The following is a 12500-nucleotide window of genomic DNA, read 5'->3' on the forward strand; positions in this document are numbered from 1 at the left end:
ATTGTGTTATTGTTATCATCATCATTATGATCTTGTTGTTTTGTTATCATTATCATTATGTTCTTGTTGTTGTTGTATACTTCTTTTCACCCACCTTACATTATCAGGAATGACCTGGACATCGTCGACATGTACATCAAATTTGACCTGGGATGTTACATCAACCAAGCTCGAGATAAGGCTGTCCTTAAGTCGAAGTTGTTCACAATAGACGCTCCCCAGTGCATGTCTTTCTGGGTCTTCATGACCACCACACTCGCCACGCAGACCAAATTTGGGGCACTATCAGTGAGTAATTTGGATGATTTTTAAGTTAGAATGTGCTTTCCTCTCTCTCTCTCTCTCTCTCTCTCTCTCTCTCTCTCTCTCTCTCTCTCTCTCTCTCTCTCTCTCTCTCTCTCTCTCTCTCTCTCTCTCTCTTACGTGGTTTATCACACACCTTTTTCTTTATCCATCAGATGAAGTTGCCTTGTGAAGTGGTGAGCCTTCTCATTAGGATTTTAAAAGAAAATTCTTTAGTTTATTAAATTTGTGGCCTGTTCTTCTACCTCGAACAGCTTAATTACATTACTCATTATTATGTATCGACCTGGATTAATTTGGTGTAATTTAATTACCTTTGCACTTGGTTTTATTTTATCCATTGAATAGAAGGCAGATAGTCTCATATGCAGGAGTCTAGCCTCGATTTTTTAACGTTTTCTTTTAAAGTACTCTAACAGAAAATGGAATAAAATTTGGCAGTAACAATAACATACCAGATATTTATTGCTTGATATTACCATTATTTTTTTCCTTCTTATGCCAGGTTGTATTAAACACAGGGGCCGGTAAGAAAAATATAATTTGGAGACTGCAAAACGAGCAACAAGCTGGCTGGACTTACGCCCAGGTGAGCTTGCTTCAAATATTTTCCAAAAGTAGCAAACTTAGAATAAAAATGTAGCCTACAACTATTGGTAACCAAATATTCTACATTCCAGATATACTATGCACACACACACACACACACACACACACACACATATATATATATATATATATATATATATATATATATATATATATATATATATATATATATATATATATATATATATATATATATATATATATATATATATATATATATATATATATATATATATTCCCAGTGGAATGGGCTAAGCATAGCACTAGTGATTAGATATCAGCATACGCTTATATCCTTTTTTATGTATGGAGCCAGGAAGTTCGTTGACTAAGATACATAATTACGACATATTGCATTGGATAATCACGATAAATTTTTACTTTGTAGGGATCAGTCATATCTTTCACACAATGAAAAAAAAGTAATTTGTAAATGCATCAGTTAAAATGAACCTCACAATTTTCAGTCAATTGCTGAGTTACCATAGCATGATAATTATGGTTTGAATTGATATAAAGTTTAATTACAAGGCAATAATTGTGATCATAATTTGTTGATCAAATAACCAACGTTCATAAAGTATAACTGCATATCTGTAATTGGATGGTGATAATTCACTGATTCACTATCATTAGACAGCAATCACCACTTGCTAACTTTAGCTTGTAAGACAATTCTATTACCATAAGTCCATAACTGCTTGAATACAAGTTACTATACTCATTTTTTTTTTAATGAGGCGCACTTGCACCGACTCGCAGCGGTGCCCTTTTAGCTCGGAAAAGTCTCCTGCTATCTGATTGGTTAGAATTATCTTGTCCAAGCAATCCGCGATCAGGAAACTTTTCCGAGCTAGAAGGGCACCCTTACGAGAAGGTGCAAATCTGCCTCGCTAAAAAGAATTGACTATAGGTGAATGCTAATAAGTCAGGAATAGCATGTTTATTTGAAGAGCCATTCGTTACGAATTGAATTATTGCAATTTTGTAATAATATGTCATTGAGAATTGCATGGATTACGTGTCAATAGTTACATGATCACAAGTTAATAGTTGCAGCATAACAATGCAGCACAATTAAGATCATAATCAATTATTATTTGTATGATTGTAAGACAATAATTGCAAGACAAATAGTTACTGAACTAATGTATGCAAATCTACAATTTCATGGTTATAGTTCTAGATTTAACTGACCGTATCTTACTAATTGCATGATCAAAAGTCAAGAATTGCAAAACTCTTGTTAAAAAATGCGTGAATACTGAATCAGTGAACCTATGTCAAAGATTTCATGATTACAATTTGCTAATTCTGCTATTACTAGTTAGTAATTGTATAACCAAAAGTTACTAATTCCATTATTATAAGATACTAATTTCATGATCAACAGTTAGTAATTGCAAGACCTTAAGTTATTAATTGCATTTCTATAATTTGCTAATTATATAATCACTATGTCAGTAACTACAGGACTACATGTTATTGCACTATCAGAGGTTACTAATTACATGATAAAAAAAAAAACAGGAATTTTCTGATTACCATGTTAATAATTGCATGAACATTAGATTCTAGTTGTATGATTACTAGGTTAGTAATTGCATGCCCATAAGTTATATGATCGCTGGACTGCAAGTTACTAATTGCATGGTCATTAATTAATAAGAGGCCCATAAGTTACTAATTGATTACATGCTCACAAGTTAGTAATAAATGAATACAAGTTACTTATCATGTGATCATAAGTTGATAATTGAAATTGTATTATCACAGTTACAAATTTTATGGCTACAAGCCAAGAATTACACGATATATTGTGTGTTAACCAAGTCATGGTTGTTGTGGCCTGATTGGTAACGTCTCTGCCTGGTGTTTGCCAGACGGGGGTTCGAGTCCCGCTCAGAATCGTTAGTGCCTCTGGTGTCTGCAACCTTACCATCCTTATGAGCGAAGGTTAGTGGGTTTGAGGGAGCCTAGAAGTCTATCTGTTGAGTCATCAGCGGCTATTTCTTGGCCATCCCTGGTCCTAGCTTGGGTGGAGAGGGGGCTTGGGCTCTGATCATATAATATATGGTCAGTGTCAAAGGCATTGTCCTGGTTGCTAGGGTAATGTCACTGTCCCTTGCCTCTGCCATTCATGAGTGACCTTTAACCCTTTAAATTGTTAGATCATCAAGTCAGTAATTTCATGATCGTCTGATTGTAGGGTCACAAAATACTAATTGCCTCCTTGCATGAGAGGAGGTTACTAACTGCGTGATCACTAAGACAGTGACTGTCTGACAACAAGTTAAGAATTTCATAATCGCAAATGATTAATGTCATGATCATATGGTAAAAAACTGCACCAAAGCATTACATCCATGACCACAAGTTACTAAATTTTATGATCAAAAACACTAATTTCATAAATGTAATCCAATAGTTCCATGTCTATAAGTTGCTAATTTTGATTACCAAACTGTATGACCAATAGTTACTAACTGCATGATTGCAAGTTAAGAATTACTTAAAAGTTGGTTACTAATTGCATAACTTCAAGTTACTAATTGTATAATTATAAGTCAAGAATTGCGGATTTTGTAATCTACTAATTGCATGATCACTTAGTTAATAATTGCATGACCACACGGTATTTTTAACTTATCATGCTATTATTGACTTATGATCATTCAATCAGTAACATTTGATAAAGCAATTAATTACTTGTCATTCTGCAATTGTTGATTTGTGATAAATGACTAGTAACTAGAGTTAATGCGATTGTTGATATGATCATAAAACTAGTGATTTGTAGATCAAACCACTAGTTAATGATTGTTTGTCAAAACTACATGAAATTTATTTATCAATAATTCGTCATAAATCCACAATTGCAGCATGACAAGTAACTAATTGCTTGATCATATGTTACAGATTGAAGGATCATAATTCAGTAACTATATGATTAAAAGTAAAAAAATACACGTTCAAAAGTAACTAATTACATATTCATTTGTTATCAACTGAATAGCCATATTTGCAAGACAAAATGCTACTTATTGCAGGGCCACAAAAGATTTACTGCATGGTATCTACTTACTGATTTCATGATGTACACTAAAAAAACTGCATGATAATAAATAAATTATTGAATGATATCTACTCACTGATTGCATGATGTACACTCACTAATTGCATGACAATAAATAACTCATTGCATAGTATCTGGTCACTAATTGCATGACCATAAATATTTTACTCACTGATTGCATGATGTACACTCACTAATTGCATGACCATAAATAACTTATTGCATCATATCTACTCACTGATTGCATGATGTGCACTAACTTATTGCATGACCATGAATAATTTATTGCATAATATCTACTATTTCTGGAGATTCACTACCTGCATGACCATAAATAACTTAAGGTATGTTATATACTCACTGATTGCATGATGTGCACTCACTAATTGCATGACCATAAATAACTTATTCTATAATATCTACTCACTGATTGTATGATGTGCACTCACTAATTGTATGGTCATAAATAAGTTATTGGATGATATCTACTTACTAATTGCATGATGTGTAAGCCCTAATTGCATAACCACAAATAACTAATTGCATGATATCGACTTACTAATTGCATGATGTGCAGGCTCTAATTGCATGACCACAAATAACTAATTGCATGATATCTACTCACTAATTGCATGATGTGCACTCACCAATTGCATGGTTATAAATAAGTTATTGCCTAATATCTACTTACTAATTGCATGATGTGAGGGCCCTAATTGCATGACCATAATTAACTTATTCTATATTATCTACTCACTGATTGCATGATGTGCACTCACTAATTGCATGACCATAAATAACTTATTACATGATATCTGCTTAGCGATTGCATGGTGTGCACTCAATAATTGCATGACCATAGATAACTTATTTACATCTACTCACTGATTGCATGAAGTGCACATACTAATTGCATGACCATAAATAACTTATTGCATGATATCTAGTCACTGATTGCATGATGTGCAGTCACTAATTGCATGACCATAAATAATTTATTGCATGATATCTAGTCACTGATTGCATGATGTGCAGTCACTAATTGCATGACCATAAATAATTTATTGCATCATATCTACTCACTGATTGCATAAGGTGCACTCACTAATTGCATGACCATAAATAACTTATTGCATGATATCTACTCACTGATTGCATGATGTGCAGTCACTAATTGCATGACCATAAATAATTTATTGCATGATATCTACTCACTGATTGCATGATGTGCAGTCACTAATTGCATGACCATAAATAATTTATTGCATGATATCTAGTCACTGATTGCATAAGGTGCACTCACTAATTGCATGACCATAAATAACTTATTGCATGATATCTACTCACTGATTGCATGATGTGCAGTCACTAATTGCATGACCATAAATAATTTATTGCATGATATCTACTCACTGATTGCATGATGTGCACTCACTAATTGCATGACCATAAATAACTTATTGCATGATATCTAGTCACTGATTGCATGATGTGCAGTCACTAATTGCATGACCATAAATAATTTATTGCATGATATCTACTCACTGATTGCATGAGGTGCACTCACTAATTGCATGACCATAAATAACTTATTGCATGATATCTACTCACTGATTGCATGAGGTGCACTCACTAATTGCATGACCATAAATAACTTATTGCATGATATCTACTCACTGATTGCATGAGGTGCACTCACTAATTGCATGACCATAAATAACTTATTGCATGATATCTACTCACTGATTGCATGATGTGCAGTCACTAATTGCATGACCATAAATAACTTATTGCATGATATCTACTCACTGATTGCATGATGTGCAGTCACTATTTGCATGACCATAAATAATTTATTGCATGATATCTACTCACTGATTGCATGAGGTGCACTCACTAATTGCATGACCATAAATAACTTATTGCATGATATCTAGTAACTGATTGCATGATGTGCAGTCACTAATTGCATGACCATAAATTATTTATTGCATGATATCTACTCACTGATTGCATGAGGTGCACTCACTAATTGCATGACCATAAATTATTTATTGCATGATATCTACTCAGTGATTGCATGAGGTGCACTCACTAATTGCATGACCATAAATAACTTATTGCATTATATCTAGTCACTGATTGCATAACGTGCAGTCACTAATTGCATGACCATAAATAATTTATTGCATGATATCTACTCACTGATTGCATGTTGTGCACTCACTAATTGCATGACCATAAATAATTTATTGCATGATATCTAGTCACTGATTGCATGATGTGCAGTCACTAATTGCATGACCATAAATAATTTATTGCATGATATCTACTCACTGATTGCATGAGGTGCACTCACTAATTGCATGACCATAAATAACTTATTGCATGATATCTACTCACTGATTGCATGATGTGCAGTCACTAATTGCATGACCATAAATAACTTATTGCATGATATCTACTCACTGATTGCATGATGTGCAGTCACTAATTGCATGACCATAAATAATTTATTGCATGATATCTACTCACTGATTGCATGAGGTGCACTCACTAATTGCATGACCATAAATAATTTATTGCATGATATCTACTCACTGATTGCATGAGGTGCACTCACTAATTGCATGACCATAAATAACTTATTGCATGATATCTACTCACTGATTGCATCATGTGCAGTCACTATTTGCATGACCATAAATAATTTATTGCATGATATCTACTCACTGATTGCATGATGTGCAGTCACTAATTGCATGACCATAAATAATTTATTGCATGATATCTACTCACTGATTGCATGATGTGCAGTCACTAATTGCATGACCATAAATAATTTATTGCATGATATCTACTCACTGATTGCATGATGTGCAGTCACTAATTGCATGACCATAAATAACTTATTGCATGATAAATACTCACTGATTGCATGGAGTGCACATACTAATTGCATGACCATAAATATCTTATTGCCTGATATCTATTTATTGATTGCATAACGTGCAGTCACTAATTGCATGACCATAAATGATTTATTGCATGATATCTACTCACCTATTGCACGAGGTGCACTCACTAACTGCATGACTATAAATAACATTGCATGATATCTACTAAATGATTGCATGATGTGCACTCACTAATTGCATGACTATAAATAACTTATTGCATGATATCTACTCACTGATTGCATGATGTGCACTCACTAATTGCATGACCATAAATAACTTATTGCATGATATCTACCCACTGATTGCATGATGTGCACTCACTAATTGCATGACTATAAATAACATTGCATGATATCTACTAAATAATTGCATGATGTGCACTCACTAATTGCATGATCATAAATAACTTATTGCATGGAATCTACTCACTGATTGCATGATGTGCACTCACTAATTGCATGACCATAAATAACTTATTGCATGATATCTACTAAACGATTGCATGATGTGCACTCACTAATTGCATGACCATAAATAACTTATTGCATGATATCTACTCACTGATTGCATGATGTGCACTCACTAATTGCATGACCATAAATAACTTATTGCATGATATCTACTAAATGATTGCATGATGTGCACTCACTAATTGCATGACTATAAATAACTTATTGCAGGGTATCTACTCACTGATTGCATGAGGTTCACTCACTAATTGCATGACCATAAATAACTTATTTCATGATATCTACTAAATGATTGCATGATGTGCACTCACTAATTGCATGACCATAAATAATTTATTGCTTGATATCTACTCACTGATTGCATGATGTGCACTCACTGATTACATGATATGCACTCACTATTTGCATGACCATAAATAACTTATTGCATTGTATCTACTCACTGATTGCATGAGGTTCACTCACTAATTGCATGACCATAAATAACTTATTGCATGATATCTACTAAATGATTGCATGGTGTACACTCACTAATTGCATGACCATAAATAGCTTATTGCATGGTATCTACTCACTGATTGCATGAGGTTCACTCACTAATTGCATGACCATAAATAATTTATTGCATGATATCTACTCACTGATTGCATAATGTGCACTCACTATTTGCATGACCATAAATAACTTATTGCATGGTATCTACTCACTGATTGCATGAGGTTCACTCACTAATTGCATGACCATAAATAACTTATTGCATGGTATCTACTAAATGATTGCATGATGTGCACTCACTAATTGCATGACCATAAATAACTTATTGCATGATATCTACTAAATGATTGCATGATTTGCACTCACTAATTGCTTGACCATAAATAACTTATTGCATGGTATCTACTCACTGATTGCAGGAGGTTCACTCACTAATTGCATGACCATAAATAACTTATTGCATGATATCTACTAAATGATTGCATGATGTGCACTCACTAATTGCATGACCATAAATAACTTATTGCATGGTATCTACTCACTGATTGCATGAGGTTCACTCACTAATTGCATGACCATAAATAACTTATTGCATGATATCTACTAAACGATTGCATGATGTGCAGTCACTAATTGCATGACCATAAATAACTTATTGCATGATATCTACTCACTGATTGCATGATATGCACCCACTAATTGCATGACCATAAATAACTTATTGCATGGTATCTACTCACTGATTGCATGAGGTTCACTCACTAATTGCATGACCATAAATAATTTATTGCATGATATCTACTCACTGATTGCATGATGTGCACTCACTAATTGCATGACCATAAATAACTTATTGCATGGTATCTACTCACTGATTGCATGAGGTTCACTCACTAATTGCATGACCATAAATAATTTATTGCATGATATCTACTCACTGATTGCATAATGTGCACTCACTATTTGCCTGACCATAAATAACTTATTGCATGGTATCTACTCACTGATTGCATGAGGTTCACTCACTAATTGCATGACCATAAATAACTTATTGCATGGTATCTACTCACTGATTGCATGAGGTTCACTCTCTAATTGCATGACCATATATAACTTATTGCATGATATCTACTAAACGATTGCATGATGTGCAGTCACTAATTGCATGACCATAAATAACTTATTGCATGATATCTACTCACTGATTGCATGATATGCACCCACTAATTGCATGACCATAAATAACTTATTGCATGGTATCTACTCACTGATTGCATGAGGTTCACTCACTAATTGCATGACCATAAATAACTTATTGCATGGTATCTACTCACTGATTGCATGAGGTTCACTCACTAATTGCATGACCATAAATAATTTATTGCATGATATCTACTCACTGATTGCATAATGTGCACTCACTATTTGCATGACCATAAATAACTTATTGCATGGTATCTACTCACTGATTGCATGAGGTTCACTCACTAATTGCATGACCATAAATAACTTATTGCATGGTATCTACTCACTGATTGCATGAGGTTCACTCACTAATTGCATGACCATAAATAATTTATTGCATGATATCTACTCACTGATTGCATAATGTGCACTCACTATTTGCATGACCATAAATAACTTATTGCATGGTATCTACTCACTGATTGCATGAGGTTCACTCACTAATTGCATGACCATAAATAACTTATTGCATGGTATCTACTCACTGATTGCATGAGGTTCACTCTCTAATTGCATGACCATAAATAACTTATTGCATGATATCTACTAAATGATTGCATAATGTGCACTCACTATTTGCATGACCATAAATAACTTATTGCATGATATCTATTTACTGATTGCATGATGTGGACTCACTAATTGCATGGCCATAAATAACTTATTGCATGATATCTACTTACTGATTGCATGATGTGCACTCACTACTTGCTTGACCGTAAAATGACTTATTACTTGATATCCCTTCAAGAATTGCATTATGCGATCTCACTGATTATATGACCCTAAATTACTGACTGAATGATATCCACTTACTAATTGCATGGGGTATGCTTCACTCACTAGTTACATCACCATAAATTACTGACCGCGTGATATGCATTCATTGATTGCTTGACTCTTATTCTTTGACTGCATGACATCTATTCGCTGAATACACGAAGTATATCCATTGATTGTTCGATGTTAAGTAATTGATTCAAGATTTCCACTCAGGGGTTGTATGACTTGAAACCATAGTTTGTATGATATTTACAAATTACATGACAATGGCCCTAATTGCAGACTTGAAAGTCATTAATGGTATGCTCACAAATCAAACTGACTGACTGACTACGACTTACCAATTACATGGTATCAAACCGCTACCTGTGTGATTACTAATACTGATGACATTATTATTATTATTATTATTATTATTATTATTACTAGCCAAGCTACAACCCTAGTTGGAAAAGAAAGATGCTATAAGCCCAAGGGCTCCAATAGGGAAAAATAGCCCACTGAGGAAAGGAAATAAGGAAATAAATAAATGATGAGAACAAATTAACAATAAATCATTATAAATACAGTAACAACGTCAAAACAGATATGTCCTATATAAACTATTAACAACGTCAAAAACAGACATGTCAATTAATATCTTGAACTCCAGGTTATTAATTGCAAGATAACACATGACTATTTGTATCCTCAAATCACTTGGTACGTGCAGCCTGCAACAACAATGCCATTGCATGCTTGATATAAAATTACTGATCGCGTGATCCTACGCCACAGATAGGCGGATTCTGCAAAGGCAGGAAGTCAAACCACATCATTCTTAGTCTTCTACTATTCTTCACCTCCGTTCCCTCCTGCTTTCTTCAAACTTGTTCTTCACACTCTTCAAACGTTAAAATAGCTTTCATATATAAACTATGAAGAGACTTACCTCAGTACTAAATGATCTTCCCAGCCCCAGTGCCAGATCATGCCGTGAGTTCCATGAACTTAAAGACATAATACAAATCACGGTTTAAATTACAGGATCGTTAAACTAATAAATGCCTGGGAGTAGATCACCAACTTTTCCAACTAGGGTTGTAGCTTAGCTGTTGTTTATGATTATGATAAAATTGGACTGGGGTTCGAGACCCCTCCAGCTCAATATTTCCTCGTAGTGTAACCTCACCATCCTTTTGAGCGAAGGATGGGTGTTTGGGGAAGCCTGTAAGTTTACCTGCTGCTGAGTCATCAGAATCCATTTCGTGGCATTCCTTGGTCATAGCGCGGGTGGAGAGGGAGCTTGGGTGCTGATCATATGTCTCTGTGGTCAGTCTCTACGGCATTATCTTGCCAGGGCATTGTCACTGTGCCTTGCTTCTACCATTCATGAGTGACCTTTGAACCTTTAAACCTGGGCTAAGTATTCTGCATGACACCTGGTTTCGATAAGTATGTAAATCCTTAATAAATTGCCCCAGTTGAGAACTAAATGACGGGCCATGAATCACTGCATGTGGCTTGATAAGAAAAAGAATAACCTGAAGTTGTCCTTGACTTCTCTATTAAATGTATTATAGGTAAGACAGTAAGAACTACAGGGGCACTCAGTAGAGAGCATGGCTTCGCCACGCCTAGTAGTCTTATTTTGATCTTAACTCCACCGCGTACAAGCACTTTAATGTATTATGTTCAAAACCTAATGGATTTGCCCTTGTGTTAAACCTCACATATCAACCAAGTTTCGTTGAAATTGTTTCAGTATTTTTTGCATAAAGATGATCACAAAGAAAAATTAACAATCAAATATTTTGCTATTTACTTAACATTGTGGTTATTTTCAAAGTGCTGCTGCGTACTTAAACTATGATGTACTCTAATCAAACTATTACAGATTCATCCTTGGGTCATACCCAACATGACTACCAAGTTTAGTCAAAATCGGTATAGTAGTTTTTGTGTAAAGTTTCTCACAAACAAATAAATAAACGACGTCTTGGTTGAATACATACCCTTCGTATTTTAGCGAAGGCAACAATCCCATTGAAGCAGCTCACGGTCTTCCACCATTTTTTCTGCTTTCTATCCCTCTCACCAGGTCCCCGTGGCTCCAGGTACTGGTATGACCGTGACCATCGAAGGCACAAAGGGTCCAAATCTCATCGGAATGATTGGGGTTGACGACATTGCAGTCTATACGTCTGACTGCCAAGGTATTTAGAGTATTCTATTAATTGGGTTTTGTTACTGTTTGTGCCCTATGACTGTTATTTGTCCCTTTCTCGATTTATTTGTGCGTTTTCAAGTTTCTTGATTCACACATACACGTATATATAATATGTGCATTGTATATACTGTATATATTAAATATACAGCATACATATATATATATATATATATATATATATATGCATATATATATATATATATATATATATATATATGCATACATGTATATATATATATATGTATATATATATATATATATATATATATATATATATACATGTGTGTGTGCGTGTATATGTATGTGCGGGTATTTGTATGAATCTACTGTAAGAATCCCAATCTTCTTTC

The 12500-nt window shown here is 34.3% G+C and overlaps 1 protein-coding gene across 2 annotated transcripts in view; it reads left to right on the forward strand.

Moving 5' to 3' along the window:
- The window catches only part of LOC137629585 (MAM and LDL-receptor class A domain-containing protein 1-like), a 76493-nt gene that overhangs the window by 53922 nt on the left and 10071 nt on the right, over positions 1-12500 (forward strand). For both annotated transcript variants that reach the window (XM_068361036.1, XM_068361035.1), the window contains exons 10-12: positions 108-288; positions 809-892; positions 12022-12136. In XM_068361036.1, coding sequence (XP_068217137.1) covers positions 108-288; positions 809-892; positions 12022-12136 — 380 coding nt within the window. The remainder of the gene's footprint in view (positions 1-107; positions 289-808; positions 893-12021; positions 12137-12500) is intronic.

Source organism: Palaemon carinicauda, chromosome 37, assembly GCF_036898095.1.
Source record: "Palaemon carinicauda isolate YSFRI2023 chromosome 37, ASM3689809v2, whole genome shotgun sequence".
NCBI lineage: Eukaryota > Metazoa > Arthropoda > Malacostraca > Decapoda > Palaemonidae > Palaemon > Palaemon carinicauda.